Source organism: Drosophila sechellia, chromosome 2L (genome assembly GCF_004382195.2).
Source record: "Drosophila sechellia strain sech25 chromosome 2L, ASM438219v1, whole genome shotgun sequence".
Classification (NCBI taxonomy): domain Eukaryota; kingdom Metazoa; phylum Arthropoda; class Insecta; order Diptera; family Drosophilidae; genus Drosophila; species Drosophila sechellia.
The window spans coordinates 19,901,218-19,917,390 of record NC_045949.1 but is presented as its reverse complement, the minus strand read 5'-3'; the positions used below and the strand labels follow the sequence as shown (position 1 = coordinate 19,917,390).

Sequence of the window (16,173 nt, the reverse complement as noted above, 5' to 3'; positions counted from 1 at the left end):
TTGCTTATCATTAAATTCAAAATATACTCAAGCTTCTTCAAAATTAAGTATCTTATGTGACTTACAAGCTATTATTTCTAGCCTAGTAAGCTTAGGCTTACTTCTTCTGAGAAACAAAATAGAATGCATTCTCGGTGGAATATATTAGCGATACAACTAGTTTTAATTTATTGCAACTTCCCCCACCACAGCTGCCAGCATCCTCTTTCTCTGCGTGTAGGCCTTGATAAATTGCTAACCAGGCGGTAATTACAAATTATTAATAATTTAATAGCTGCAAAATATGAGGGGCAGCCAGCCAGAGAGGGAGGCACTAATGATTGTCATTAAAGCTGGAGTGTAGCCACAGGCCCTAGGAGCCACAATATCTAACCGTTTAGCTAAGCAGCTGCAATAAATTTTGGCCAACGAGCAGAGGGAGGAGCAACCTCTCAGATTGCATGCGAAAACTTCCGCAAGCCTTCGCATCCGCAAGTCCACAGTTGCCTCGCAACCCGGGTTCCACGGCCCCTCCGAACCCAGGAAGTGGAAGTGACACATTCCGGTCAAGTCAGCCAGCCAGCCAGGGAGCCAACCAAGCAGGCAGCCTGCATTGTTCTCAAATCCTTACTGACACACTGAAATTGTTTTGCCAACAATGTCGCTCGCTCTTGACGTGGTTTGTTGCTCATTTGTCGCCATCTGCCGCTGCCTCCGCCACTACCACCGCCAGCGCCACTGCCACTCCATGTTCCCGCTGACTGATTGCAATCTCATTATGCTCCCCTGCAGTCGGACACGGGTTTCCTCTTGCCAAGTCGCACGAAGCAGAGCAGAAAAGCCGCCTGGCACTCCGAATTATTCAGCAAAAATTGTCAGACAAGCGATAGCGGTTATACATTGTTTTAGACTCGTTAAATCGTTAGGCATTCTTGGGTTCCGGAGTGGTTCTGTTCTGCTTATGTGGGTTCCGATTGCAATCTCTAGAGGCTGCCACTTGCGAATGTACTAACTCAATGAAAGCCTCGAATTCATTTACATTTTCTGTGCGTGTATATTAATCCAATAAATGTTCTAGGTATAATCGGTAAATACAACTTTTTGAGCGATTCTTCGTACGTTGCTGCAGCTTACTAAATTACTAAAGAATTGGCACATTTTTAAGAATTTTGCATTGTCCATTTGAAATCATCGTCAAAACTAAGATCGAAACTGGGTCTATCTGTTCGTATAACTTACACAAGCAGCTCTTAAAAGTTGCATGGCGGCAACGTCGTAAAATAAGTAAAATACAATAAGTCTAAAGTGTGTATAATCTATGCCAGTAAAATACGCATGTTGTGCTAGGCTCTTACAATGAAGATTATATCTAGGCATTATAACGAATTATTTATGTTCAGATGGGCTATAAGCAGATCTTCGCTGAAGTTGCCCGAAATATAAGAACAATACTCTAGTTCAAATTATGCATGCGATCAATCAAAAATAAAAGGTATTCAAACATACAGAAACCTCTTTGATAGATCGCACGATAATAAGATAGAAGCAGATGCTTGTTAATATTACATACAATTGGCATATTGTCCGTTCACAAGTATACATACACATAAATAGTACTCGGTAAATACAATCCATATACGATTACAAAGTCCATATGTAGATAATTTTTTGGTAATTGACCCACTGCCCCCCGAAGATGCAAGGTAAAAGTGTCTAAGAATGAATTAAAGCTAAATGCAGCGGCGGGTATTGTTTCGATGTATCGTTACCGAGGAATCCCCTCCAGAACCCTCCGGGTCACTTGCATAGTCAACACTTGGGTGTGTTGGCCCCGCTGCTCACGCTGCTCGTCTCCAAGTGCTGCATGAGCAGCTGCTGGAGATCGGCTCGCAGGGCCCGCTCCTCGTTGATTTGCAGCTTGATCTGGGACATGTCCTGCTGCATCTGGCGGATGGCGGTCCACAGTTGGCGCAGGGTGGGGGTCATGTCCTCGTTTTCAAGGCCTGCTTGCCGGTGTGTGTTTCGGTGGATAAAAGAAAATCGAACAGAGAACAGAATATGTTAGTGTTGTGTGCGAGAGATCGGATGGGGAGAAGGGTGGATTAATGGTAATGTACAAAATATGATTGTGTAGGGGTAGAAATATGTTTAGGCGTAAGTGAGAACTATAAGCTATTGCTAGGATAATATAAAGAGTGTATGTCTTAAATGTCATATGGCTAGGGAGCCAAAACACAGGGCTTCCGACTACAGGACATCAATCTATGGGATACTATAAAAGTTTAAGGGTATATCTAAGTTATCGCTATATTTATTAACAACAAAGCACACAACCACATAGACAAACAAAGGAAGATTCGTCTTGTAAAGAATTTTATTCATGGTTCGTTTGGATTCGTTGAGTTATCCATCCCTCCTTCGCGTCGACAAATATCAACTCAATTACAGTACAAACGTATAAACTGGTTAATAGTAGTTAAGAGTATATAGTTGTTAATTTGGTTGTTTCACAAAACACTTACAAAATAAGTTCGTTTATCCATCGATCAATAATGCACAACAGTTGGTTACTTTGATTTAGTTGCTGATTCTAGCTATGACTAACATTTAAAGCGCACTCTTTGATTACACATTGCACACTCGTTGATTTAATTGCTTGCTAGGCAGGTAACGGACATTTAATACAAAACTCACTAGGTCAACGTCCTCCAAGAACACAGATGCATTAGGAAGTACGAGTATATCTAGTAGATAGTTGGGACTATGCATATTAGGCAATTCCTATGGCAAAATTGTGATCCGCACTCGATTGGCCGCGTGAAAATAGAATTCGTTACGGCGTGGACGGAAATTTAAAGACTGCCCTTATTAAGCAAAACTAAATTCCATAAAAATTCAAAACGGAACCAGGAGTTGCACTCAGTGGCAAGCATCGTCATCTTCTAAACTAGTCGCTTCTTCGCCAAGTCTTTTCACAGATTACATATTAATAATAGGCTAAGTTAGGTGTAAGTCAATAAAAGCTAAGCACAAACTCTAGTTACAGTCTAGGTGCAGTGAAATTCGCTTGGCCGCCTGATATGCATTGAATATAACCTCAGGCAGTTGGCCGAATTTCACCGCAGACACATCAAGGCGCAGCTTAAGGCTAAGACAATCAAAGCGAGCACAAGTCAATCGCCCATTCGCTTACAACTTCATATAGTTCGCTGGTCTAGAATCTAAGGCTTGTGGCATTGGAAGCTTTGCGCAGCCAGTAAATCAACTAAAAATCAATAAAGACTCGCACACGGAGCGCATTCAAAGCAAAGCATCTGTATCTGTATCTGGAGCTGGAGCGGCGGGATGCGATATGCGGATGCGATGCAATGCTGATGACTGATGAAGGCATGGTGGGTGATGCCCCCAACCCAGACTCAAACATGGTTGATCTTGCGCCACTGCTTCATCACAAAATTACCGCAACACCAGCTGCCCGACTGCCGTTTGCTGCCATCGGCATTAAGTTCCAAACTGGCCGTGGGCCCAGATCCATTGCCCCGCAGCAGTTCCCGCTCCACATCGCTGTCATCGGATCTCTCACCACCGGCCAGTTGCGGAGTGCTCCTCTGGAGCGTACTGGTCCGCAAGGCTCCGCCGCAATTCATCAAGTAGCCCGCTCCATACCCGGCATAGCGGTGCGAAGTGGAGGTCTCGAAGGAGCGGTTCAAGCGGCGATCATATAATCCTGGGTGTCCTGACGGATTCGGCTTCACTATAGTGGTGGCTGTGGCACTTCCCGGGGATCTCTTATACGACTGCTGAGCCACCAACTTGGGTGCAGGCTTGTTCTTTCTCGGCAGCAGAGGTGATGTGCACACATTGTCGTAGCCCGAACCAAAACCACTTTTAAGGCGATTCAGGGACTTTCTGGTTGCCCTCTCCTCGGATAGCGCTCTCTGGTAGTCCTTGATGGACGGCGATCCTCCCGCAGCTCCGGATAAGGAGTAGCGTTGCGCAGGTGTCGCATTCAGCGAGGAGGACACCGAGCTGGAGTATAGGTTAAAGTTGTTCGGGCTCGCCTCGCGCCAAATAAATGATGAGTTCAAACTGCCGGCGGAGTGCTGACGACCTGGTTGCTGCTGGGCAAGATGTTGCTGCTGCAAGTGCTGTTGCTGCAGGTGCTGCTGCGGCAGATGCTGCTGCTGGTGCTGATTGAGGTAGGCTGAGTTGCCGACATTGGCTATGAAAGGCAGCTGTGGATTGGAGGTCGAGAAGGTTTTGCTCGTTTTCAGCTTGCCACCGCGGATGGGCAGACACGGAGTCCAGGGTTGCAAGGCTATATATAGATCGGTTTGGATCAGGTCGGAGTGGAATAAAGAGAGAGAGAAAAATGAAGAGATTTGAAGAAACGGAAAACGAAATACCAACAACGACAACGACAACAGGTGGGACCAATGAGAACCAAAAACCAAACAAAAAAGCAAAGGGATCACAACGCCAAAAGGGAGACAACCACAACAACCAAATGTGAAGAAGGTGAATGAAGCAGGAATATGGCGAGAATGATAGTGTTTTCCTACAATGATGAGTACGACACCGAGGGGAGAAAGCGCCCACAGGGTAAACGAAATAGTACCAGTACCATTAGTAGGGGACCACAACAGTACCAGTTGCAGTTGAATCAGGACTGTGGGATGAGTGTGCAAGATGGTTAGCAAAAACCTAAACCAAAAATCCAACATACTATATACATAATGTGCAGCTTGATGTTAATGGTAACATATAATTCGAAATGGGGATGATGTGAGCCTAGGAATGGGAGTTGGGACGAAGGCGGTAAGAATAAATTAAACTAAGGTTTACATGGGTAATGGGATAACAAAAATAATGTTTATTTAAGTAAGAAACAAAGTAATTCGAATTCAATGGTCGTCAATACAAATAATAGCTATAGAGATAGAGAATAATTGACATATTTTAAAGCAAAACTTTGGATTCCCTTGTTCGCTGCTTAGCACCAATTGCAGAGTTGAGTTTGTTGATCTTAAAACGAAATCACTGGCCAATGGTACAACCAAAAAATCAATCTTTTCTCTTAAACATAATTTGGTAACTGGTTAACAATTCGTAAGCTTAAAGTTAATGGTTCGACTAAGCCTATTACAATATTCTCGATTAAATTTGGAAAATTCTTCTTGGTTTAGTGCAACGCCTTGTGAAAAGTGAATAAAACCATGAAATTATAGAGCAACCAAACCAACAAAATGATAAGTGGTTTATTTAGCGGCTGAACTCTTAAGTGAGTCTGTGTTTTGTGTGAGGATTATACAGCTGTGTTTGTGTGAGTGTGTGTGTAAATAAGCAACTTGGCTAACAGTTTGTAGCTTTTGTTCTTCAGCAAATTATAATCAAACTTGGTTCGGGAGCACATAGAAATCGTTACAGCTAGATGAAGCACATCTGGGATGGCTTGCGCCACTTACCCGAGTGGATGGTGTTCCTGGCATTGTTCTGATAGGCGGCGCAGTAGGCCTCGAAAACCCGGAGCACCAGGGCGTCCTCCTCGTAGGTGGGCTGGTTCTTCCTTCCGCTGCAGTAGCTGGCCAGGGCATTGCTGGAGCTGCTGCCGCCGCCACCGCTGCCACTTCCCGATCCGCTGGTGGCATTCAATAAACTGGGTCGCAACGGCGGCGTGGGTCGCAGGCAGCTGATGGTCCAGTTAGCTGAGGATGCAAAACACATTTGATGCTTAGTTTAAATATTAGTATGTGATGGGAGATTTATAAAACTAAGCAGGGAGTGAGTAGTAAGTAGAAAACATAGAAATCCCGTAGTATGGTCTCAATTTCTCACCCTTTGTGCTTCCTTTCCTTGCGCTTGGCACCCCCATTCCCACCGCTGCCGCCGCTGCTGCTGCCGCTGCCTGAATTGCTGGACTGGCGTCCATGGATGACGCCTGGAGTGGAGCTGCTGTCTTGCTGTTTGGTGTCTGGGCTGAACTTGATCTGGGGCCGGCTGCCCCCAGATGACTTGGCAGACTTGGTGGTTGTGGTGGATGCAGATGATGTGGTGGAGGCTGAGTGGGCGTGTACTGATTGTAGCTGAGGTGGTGGTTGAACGACTGGCTCCGTTTGTGATGCGACATCGAGTTGGTGGCCGGCGACCCCTGGTGGCTGTGGCTCCCTCCGCTGCTGCTGCCGGCCGGGATGCTGCTTGGAGTGGCTGGCGGACGGCCGCCGGGTGGTAGGAGTATGTGGCTTGATGGCGGCGACATCTGCAATGCAAGAGATGAAGAGCTCTGGTTAACAGTGTTTGTGTTTTTCAAATTTAATCTTAACGCATAAAATACTGTAAGTTAGTTTTAATCAAAGAATCTCTATGTGGCCCGCCGTCAACAGGATCAGCGGTGCAATAGCAACAAGAAAATGTACAACAGCAGGTGAATCCTTCAGGCAAATCCTGCAGCGAGCTAAGCGCAGCAAGCAAATCGAATCGAATGCGTTTGATTGGTTTTTGGTTGTAATTTTCATTCTCGTTTTAAATTTTTGTGTTGTCGAGCGTTAGATTAATGTTTTGTAATTCGTTTAGCTTTACGACGGATGAAATTACCACCCAGAGTGGAGAGAGGAAAAACAGACAACTAATGTTCATTGAATGCCATATGCAAGTTCGTAAATTCAGAAATCATCATATTCAAATATTAATTGCAGTCAAATATCATGATGTGCTTTAGCTTGACTTATATACATATTTAATAAATTTTTTGACTTGATAAACTTTTAAATGTTTAGAAGGAAGGAAGAAAACGTATTTAAAGAAATTTTTTCAAAAGCTATTACTTATTGTTTTATTACCAATTCCTTTGGAAACTTGGGCAAACAATGAACTCGCACTGGGTTAGTCAAAGGATGTGCTGATGAGGAAGCAATGTGTGATGACTTTTTTGGACGTGCTGCATTTGGCCAAATGGTTGCTGGTAGAGCATTAGGGATTTTTGAGTTTGGTGAACATGAGAGCAAAACGAATTTACAAAACAATCAAACGTAACACGTGCACGGAACAAACGCCGCCAGCCAGGTAACCCGGATACCATTCCACAGGAATCCTTAGATTACCTGGCCGTCGATCCATTTCGGATTGCTTGCCTTCTTCGGCGTCGAAAGCAACATGGCCAGTGCATATGGGACAATCGAGCGAGGGGGAGTCGTGTGTGGGGGCAATCATGCCCTCGTCCTCACTGCACAGTGGGCAACTGGCGGATGATGTGGTGGTCGTCATGTTGGTTGTGCTGGTGACACTGCCGTTGTAGTAGTCCGCACAGTTTTGGCACACTGAGCAGTACAGTGCACCCTCGCTGTAACCGCTGGCTCCCAGGGAACAGAAGCAGCTGGAGCACACTGATCCCGAATCCTTTGAGTCTTTGGAGGGCAAGCTCTTATTGTAGGCGTGAGCTATGCCACGCACCACCTCCGGCGGCAGGCGCTCTTTCTTCCACCAGTGCGCATACATCCCCGAGCGAAAGGTGGCCTGCGGTTCCAACTGATCCGCGGAACTCGAGCTAAATAGGATATTGTTGGGTGGTATAGTCCTGTTCGTCTCATCCATGCTCGAGCTGGAGGGCAGAAAAATACTCCTCGTATTCACTTGTACTTGAGCAGAGCTAATGCAAGTAGGTTCCTCTTTGTGGTTGGTAGGGGTAGTGGGTTCATCTGATTGTTGAGGCTGCTCCTCTGATAGATCAACAACATCCTGAGTAGCCTCCGGAGTGAGAAACTTCTCCCTGAACATTCCGCACACGTCAAACCTCTCTGGCTCCACATTATCCAGCATATCGTGGCCTGCGGCCTCCATGGGAAAGTATGATTCCGGATTGGGCGGATCCGGTGATGTAATTGTGCAACTGCCAGCCATTCCGCTGTCACTCGATCGCGGACTGGGACACTGGGAGTTTTCGCAGCAGCGGCATTTGGTGTCTAAGTGTAGATCCGGATCTCTGCGTGGCGGTGGTGGAGGGGGCGGTCGATTGGACATCTGCAGGAACTGATAGCTGATGCAGCGTCTAATGGAACCCCGGCTTCTCTCTGGCGGGGTTGTGCGCTTTTTTGAGGTGGTATCGATGCAGAGTTCGGTGGTGGAACTACTTCTTGGGGCAAGATTTGGATCTGTCTTTGTATTTCCTGTCGACGGACTGTCGCTTTTGTGGGAAACCCGCTTATCCGAGTTAAGATTATGGCCCGGAAAGGGCGTTAGCTCCCGATGCAGCTGTAGAGGTTTTTCTAGGATCTCGTCGTAGTTGTAGAGTAGTTCTGCTTGCAGTTTATCCGGAGCAGATAGACAGGCGGCGGGTAGATCAATGGAACTGGAGTGCAACTCTTCATCCTGCATCGCATCCACACTCTGATTCTGCATTTCCTGGCGATCTCGCCACGTTGGTACATATACCTCTGTATTTTTGCTGTGGTTGAAGCGATTGCCCACAAATATGGTTGGCATGCTGTGCCGTTCTGTCGGTGAAGCTGGCAGAGGAGTGGGTGGCTCTTGGACACTCGACTCCCTGCTGAGATCATCGGGCATACTGGCCAGATTCTCGCAGGCGGTGAATGCACCGCCCAATCTAGCTGCAAAAATGGAACTCGCATCGGAACTTTGTTGTTGCAGGGAGAACGATGGTTTGACCTTAAGAATTGGCTCTTCCTCAACACAGCTTGTGATGCTGCCACCGACACCTAGCTCCAAAGTTGCCGTGGATGTGTGCACACTGGAATTACGAGTCGTGGACTTCCGAGCCAAAGCTCTCAGTGCCCTGGATCCTATAACAAGAGACTCCTTTTTTAACTCGTTGAGCGCTAGAACTTCGTCCGTATCCGCGGAATCCAATTTAATGAGGTTAATAGAGGAACAGTGCCTCCTGGCACCCGTGCCATGGTCCACAAATGTGCCTGTGGAGTTGCACATGGAATCATTCCGCTTGTTTTGGTAAAACTGCACATATTCAAACGGATCCGAGTCGCAGGAATGCAAAAAATCATCTTCAAAGTCATCATCATAGCTTTCCGAGTCCGTTGGTAGTTCAATTGCATCCTGTCGTTCCAACTCGGACTGCCCCGAATCCTGATTGGCATTGAGATCTTTTAACTTTGCGGAGGCCTTATGACAACGCTTTTTGCGCAACGCAATCCTTTTGAGATCGATGCTCTGGCGAGCCTGTGGGTACAGAAGCATCTTTACGATAGCACTCCGCAGTCCGCCGCCTTTAACAAGCCTGGCAAAGTGAGCACTAAGATTGGCGTACGGAGCTGTTGCTGGGTAATTGCTTGGGGGAAGAGTCACACGAAGAGGTCGCACATGGCACGGGGGGCTGGAGTAATAGGCACACAGCGAGAATCGCGTGCAGTAGCCCCGTGAATCCAAATGTTGACTCAGCTGCTCATGGTTTAAAGTGTCGCCAAAACGAAACGATAATAAAGGTGAATATATAGGAGTAATATACTACTTACATGAGCGGCATTTAAGTGTCCTAGCGAAGAGTTGCTCAAGTTGCTCAATTGCCGTTTGATGCCCATCGGCAAGCTGGGATTATTGGCATTGAGCAGCTCCACCCACTTGTTGGCCTCATTCGGACCCTGGCAAACAGCTACAATGCGATCGATCAAGGGACTGCTTATCTCAAAGGCGTTCTTCAGGGCATCCGTGTCCTCCAGACGATTCACTATGATCCCAGTTAAGGGTAGCTTGCCCTGCGTGTAAAAACAGATTACAAACAAATTCACCATGTTGTTGCTAGTGTTGCCACCTCATAGATGAATGCACTCATCCGCTGACTAACGCTAAGGAATAGCAATGTTTGTGGGAAGAGCACAAAGTATCGGTCGCGATGATCAGCTCCAACTGCAACGCTGCCCATGTGGATGATGTCCCCGAGGGTGCTCAGCTCTTGTCCCTGCCATCCACGCACTGGCCCCGTGAGCACTTGCAACTCCAGCTCCTTTTGGCGACGGGTGGCCGAGCAGGTGGCAGCTATGTCTTTGTACACGGCAACACTCCGCTGGGTGTCGCCGCGATCCGGATGACTGCTCTCCATATGCCGCTCCAGCTCCTGCAGCATGGCCGAGTATTTGTCCAGTCGCCGGAAGGGTTTTGATAGACCCGTCGTGAGCACAAGTAATCCAGGAGTGGCTGCGCCCTGTCGTTCCATATACTTTTCTAGCTCGTCCCTTTTAGAATAGAAACAAATGTATATTTAATAACAATTGAACAAGACAATATGGGATAATTGGGGATATATAGATATATAAAGCGGGGAGCACATACTTGTACTTATCCAGTATGACTATGGCCTTTGGATGGGCAGCGCAGTAGGCCTGGTGCACCTTCTTCATCAAGGGGGCGCTAGTGAGAAATAGTTTTCCCACTCGATCGTTGCATTCCTCGATTTGGATAAGCAAATCCTCATGCGTACGTACAATCTCCACAAAGTTACACATCAGCTGGGCGTACTCATCCTGACTGAGTCTGTAGGAGAAGCAACTTTAGATTGTATTCAAATTACATCAGAGAATAGAGAACTTACATCTGCGTCTGTTGCATGGGCTCCAGGAAATTCTCGAGCAGACCCTGCAGCTCGGCCACATGGGCGCGCTCCGAGTCAAGCAGATCCTTGAGCACCACAGACCGATACTCCTGGATCTCCTCCGGCGGCCTTATGGTCTCCGTAAGAGGCAGCTGAACCTTGCACTCATTCACATAGTTGCTGGGAAACCAGCCAGTCTTATCGTTCAGCGTTCCCTCCCACCAGCCACCATCCTCGCGCTGGGTAACCGTGATGACATCGCCCTTCTGGAAGCACAGCTCGTCGTTATTGCTGCCCATGAAGGAGTACTCCGCCTGCACCACCAGTGGCTGATCCATTGTCGGATTGTTCAGGGCTGATCCGAGTCCGCACTAGATTGATTCAACTGAAACGAGGCGATGGGTATTGAACTTGAAACATCAGCCAGGCAATTTGCTCAATGAAAAAGCATATGGAAGCATATCGCTCGTTATATACAGCACCTACGCACTATTGCAGCGATGAGCTACATCATCGTCGATCGCTCGGAATTCCTCAGCTTCTTGGCATTAGCCAAGCAATAATTATGGCCCCAAAGAAGAAAACATTTTGAAAACATCTGTCGAGAAACGCGTGCGCAAGTTTCTTGACACTTTTCCGGCGACTCCCCTCCGGCTTTTCTTTCCTAGTTTACTGCAAGTGTCTGGAAAACTCGTGCGCTACCCGATGGCCAAGGTCACACAAGCTGCGAGGATCCATTAAAAAAATTGGGTAAAAATCACTCGCGCGTATTGTGAAAGAACAACTTTTCGGGCCATAAAAACAATTTGAATAGCCGGACAGGCCAACATATAAATCATAATCAACCGCCACGTCGTATCTAAAAATATTTACGACCTTTTTTATATTGTTTGTTCGAACAACTCTTTAAGAGATCAACATTCCATTCAATCGTTAAACACTTTCGTTGACGGAAATGGGATTGGCACTTTGGATTCCGAAGGCAAGTGCACTCGATCGAGATATCTATAGAAAGAAGCAAAATCGCAAATATTTTCGAATGCCTCGAAAATTATATTGCGACATTGTTACCCACAAAAAACCTCAATATTCCAAAGATAAATCCAACTGGTCTCTCGTATGAGTGACACCTTGTAAATGGCACGTTGTAAAAACGGGGACTAGTTAATGGATGTCATCATTTGTAAAGTCGTTTATAAAAGTCATTAGCCACTTTTGGTACTATTTAAAATTGGCAGCACACGTCGCTTTTATTAATGTAGGAATTCCTATGTTTATGCAAAAATTAAATTCTGGACTGAAAAAGTTAAAAAGTGATCTAGTTTCTAAAATTAGATGGATCACATTTGTGCGCTATTGCCGCAATGAGTAAACGCAAAAATGTGAATAACTTGGTTTATTTTGCCCAAATAGTTTTCTTGAATACTAAAAATAAAAAACCGATGAAAGTATACATATTGGCGGATCGCAAGTTCTATATGCCAGACTGGAACGTGTAGTTTTTCGCGAATTATTACAGCTCTCATGAGATTGTCAAGATTTATAGGATGACGAGAATATTTCCTGAGGCAAGGTCACGTTTTGGCTGCACACACGCATGAAAACGTCTTAAAATGTCGCTTTTTCGCCATCTAGGCACTCGAATACATATACCCGCTAGTCTTTTGTATAGATGGGTGTTATATACTTTTTCGACAATAATTTGTGGTACGAAAATTTGCCGTTTTTCGCCGTTTTTGCTGCTCTCAGACGATGCACCGCACGCGTTCATTGCTTCAGCGAAACTGCCGAGAAAAGCGGAAAATACCGAAAAGCTGGCGACATATGGCAGACGAATTTTCCACGGCAACCGAAAGTGCCACTCTCGCAGAATCGAGAGTCCCGTCGGATCGTAGGAGAATCGAATATATTTTCAAATGTACGCGAGCGTTTTCGACCGGACACATCGCATATTTTCACGAAAAATCAACAGAGATGTGACAAAAAATATGAATCCGGGGACAACCTTTTCATCTGCGTTTCCAAAATGAAGATCTTAATTGTATTTCATTGAGAAATAAGCGACACCAGCAGCAGAATTCCTCGCTGTGCTTTTGTATTGTGTTTTGAAAAACCCCATAAAAATATTTGTGCCAAAATATATGTGGCACGGCTATTGAATGTGGGATCTTCCATGTTTGCGGATTCAGTCATCAATCGAAAACTTCTTCAAATTCGAGCATTTTAGAATTATTTCAGAAAATTTCACCTGTTCCGCTCAGTTTCCTGTTAGCTTGAACATAGCTATACAATATATGCCCGTGAATCATAGGAAACGTTTATGGAATGTGTAGACTTGTATAATCTAAAATTTAAAATCGTGCGACACACATTGTGGTTTTAATGGGATTATGGCTTCAGGAAACGTTAAATTCGCCCTATTTTTAGAATTTATGATAGCATATAAATTTAAATTTAACTCAAATACTTTTATTCTAAGACAAAAAAGTGTGCAGGAACTGTAAACCCCAATGAATAAAGATGGTAAACCGACCGTTTGACCAAGAACTAAATACCAGCCAGACAATATTCTTTCCACAGAATATTCATATTCAAATCAGCCGAGATCAGAATGTCGGCAAAAATATGCTTTGTAAGTGCAACGCCAAACCCAAGCCAAATGTATGTCACTTTCCTCCGCTTCGTTTAACCCTGAAATCACTTTAAGTCCATGGCCGGGCACAATCAAATTTCCGTAGGTGGTGGCGCTCCAAACGATGCATCGGAGGTCAGATGAGCAGATGAGCACACGCCGATATGTGGGCACATACAAAGATGCATACATACCCCATTGAAGCTCTCGGAACCAAATTTTAATTAATTCATTAAACTTGCACATGGCGCCGCGCGGATCGGCTGTGCGGCCCCAGATGCAGATACAGATACAAGTTTCAGATACAGATATACCGGGTCCACGCTCTCCGAGTATAAGAGACAACTCTTTTGGTTATTAACGATCCGTTGCAGAAGGCAAAATTCAAACGAATGTCCTACGGCTTCCGGAAATGCGCAATTTGGCGAGGAAAACGTCGCATCCATCGGAGGGGAGCACCCCAAATCAAATCACCGAATGTTTATTTTCGCGGGACACTGGGGAACGTAAACAACAAAGACGAGAGATGTAAAAGAAAAGCGAGTGGATTGTTTTGCTTGGCAAAGACAGCGGCAAAGACAAACAAAGTCAGCCAAAGACAAACCAAATTTATGCAGTTCTGCCTGGTCGGGACCGGATCCGAATCGCCATCCCTACTACCTCAGCCGAACTGCACTCAATAAGGCCTCTTCAATGTGTCAATACCGAGATTTACAGGCTGCACAGCCGCCACTTGAGATGCATTTCCTCAGATATATGGACGTAATATAGTTTGATTGCTTCGCTCGCCGTATTTATAGATACTTGGTGGCGGAGGAAGTCATCGGTGGCTGTGGGCACACCGAAGAGGTGAGCGAGTGGGAGTTCCCATAGCTTGTGGGGATCCGCTGTTCTCGACACCAACACACCAAGAACGAGGTCACCAGCGGAAATATGAAGAAATGCGGTTTCCCAGCAGCCACGGAAGAAAATCAGGCGCATGATTTGACGGCCAATGTTTGTTTTGGGAAATCGCAGGCCCACATACAGATATTGCCAACATGCTTTCATTAAAGCGTAAGAATAACAACCATAGGGCGCAACGAGGCAAGTGGTTCGACGAGGTCTTACCCTAGACTTTTTCCCTTTCCCCTTAAATATATAAACAAATATAACATTTTCAATCTCAAAAATAATTCTTTTGGAATTTTGAATAATATGGCCTAGTGTAACTAATTTACAAAATATATATCATTTATTTTGCAAACTGCTCGTGGAACTGGTGGTCGAAACCAAGACCATGTGAGAGTAAAGAACAGAATGAATTTGTATTCAACTTTGCCACCACCTTTCATAGGAAATTCTCTTGGCAGCGGTTCAAAATTGTTCGGGTAATGATGCTTGTTGGTTCTGGGGATCCAATGGGGAAGTTTGAGGCCGGGAGGCAGGTGGCATGCGGCAGGCAGAACGTGCCTCCTTCGTCGTCCGGCAGTGCATTTTATTTTCGCAGCGAGTGCTAGCAAACAATCGCTTTTCGGGAGGAGCTGGAACGGATGCCCACGAGGAGCCCTGCTATTGACCCAATGGATTATGCAGGCGGACCTCTGAACTCCAGAAACCGGCAACAAATTACTATTACACGAGCAGCAGCAACTTGAACAACAGTTGTGCCGAAAGTACAGTAGTCATTACATAAAATTTATTCTTCAGCTTTAAGCTGTAAATATGTCCCTTGGTGGGACTAAACGATTAAAAGTTTTTAACGTAAATAGGATGTTGTCATGATTTTAAAAGTGTATAATATTTTTTTAGTTAGTTTAGTTTAGTTCGTTTAGTGGCTAAACGAAAGTGTTGGAAAACAGAAAAACGACAATATTTCAGTCTACTAAAAGCTTCTTTTAAGAGATATCTTCATCGATGAAGAATTTAGTAGTATAGGTATATTAGATTCTCAAGTGGAAACAAGGACTTTAAAGAGACCTAGAAGAAAAACGCTCCATTCTTATATATGCCATATAAATGACCCATGGCGTTCCTTATAGGAAGGCTTGATTGTGTGTTGTGGGGATGTCTATGATGCTTTTACTTGGATGACGCATAGTGGGGTGAATTTTCAGATGCCACTGAACCTTTGGCCAGACGAGCAGTTATTGGAAAACCTGACTCATTTCCACGGCTAGATATTTCGCAGCCAAGCTGTCTGAAGGGTTTTCTTAACCACTCTAGTTCTTCGCTCACCTTCAGCTGCGTTGCGTTTTATCAAACATTTGTTGCTCCGTTTGTTGTTGTTCCTTTCGTTCGTTGAGCAAAAATAGAATAGTGACTAATAGTTTAGTTTTCCCAGTTTCGTTGATTGCGCGACTTATCCACCCTTGTTATTATATACACAATTTGTTATATAGCAAAAGGAGCACACTTTTCACTATTTATTGCCCGATTTTCGGGTTCCTTTTCTAGGCCGACGCGATTTGAACTGCACTCACTATTCGAAATACTTGTTTACTCAAGTGCCGATTCCGTGGGGCTGGTGTCAACTGCTTGGAGCGCCAGTTTGTGAACCAGGTGCACGCATTTAGGCACTTTTAGCAACTCTCTTTTCCCATGGCAAACATAAATAAAACACAGCGCTCGACCAAAATAGAAACCTAGAAAACCAGGGCTGCAATCGGCCGTAGCCAAACTAGAGATGTGTGCGTGCCAACAGGTCCTCGGCATCGATGGGGCTATCGAGGAGCATTCCGTGCTTTTCATCGATAGTTTTGGATTTGAGAGTAAATTGATAAGTCTGTCTATGTTTATGAACCCTTATTAAAAACTAAGTATTCACATTCAAAAAAAATATAAACAATTTTTAGTCACATATATTTTGAATTATTACCCTAGGTACGGTATGTTCTTATTTTTGAATATCGTGGTAATTGTTTATGAGTATACGTATTTATTTGATTTTTGTTGATATAATTCGAAATGTGACCATTACTAGATAAAAAATTAAATAAAGGAATGCATATTTTCGAAGCCTTTAAATAAT

The 16,173-nt window shown here is 45.0% G+C and overlaps 1 protein-coding gene across 6 annotated transcripts; it reads right to left on the bottom strand.

Annotated features, from left to right (window-relative positions):
- Positions 1–1,009: 1,009 nt before the first annotated feature.
- Positions 1,010–15,833, bottom strand: LOC6618127 (rho guanine nucleotide exchange factor 7). Of its 6 annotated transcripts, XM_032716972.1 has the most exons (9): positions 15,381–15,828; positions 10,532–10,916; positions 10,273–10,473; positions 9,755–10,175; positions 9,459–9,698; positions 5,815–6,235; positions 5,445–5,684; positions 3,440–4,297; positions 1,010–1,982 (listed from the first exon to the last, which is right to left on the bottom strand). In XM_032716972.1, the coding sequence occupies exons 2-9, from the start codon at positions 10,867–10,869 to the stop codon at positions 1,789–1,791; spliced, it is 2,913 nt and encodes a 970-aa protein (XP_032572863.1). In that variant the 5' UTR covers positions 10,870–10,916; positions 15,381–15,828; the 3' UTR covers positions 1,010–1,788. The 6 variants fall into 6 exon arrangements, with proteins under 6 accessions (XP_032572863.1, XP_002042424.1, XP_032572870.1 ...); XM_002042388.2 differs by lacking the exon at positions 3,440–4,297 and having other exon boundaries at positions 15,381–15,826; XM_032716949.1 differs by lacking the exons at positions 1,010–1,982; positions 3,440–4,297 and adding an exon at positions 7,107–9,384 and having other exon boundaries at positions 5,592–5,684; positions 15,381–15,833.
- Between the last annotated feature and the right edge of the window lie 340 nt (positions 15,834–16,173).

Coding starts and splice junctions, on each gene's coding strand:
- LOC6618127 (XM_032716949.1), bottom strand. CDS start 10,869: ATGGATCAGCCACTGGTGGTGCAGGCGGAGTACTCCTTCATGGGCAGC. Junction 10,474..10,531: donor CCCATGCAACAGACGCAGAT/GTAAGTTCTCTA, acceptor CTTCTCCTACAG/ACTCAGTCAGGATGAGTACG. Junction 10,176..10,272: donor GTCATACTGGATAAGTACAA/GTATGTGCTCCC, acceptor CTATTCTAAAAG/GGACGAGCTAGAAAAGTATA.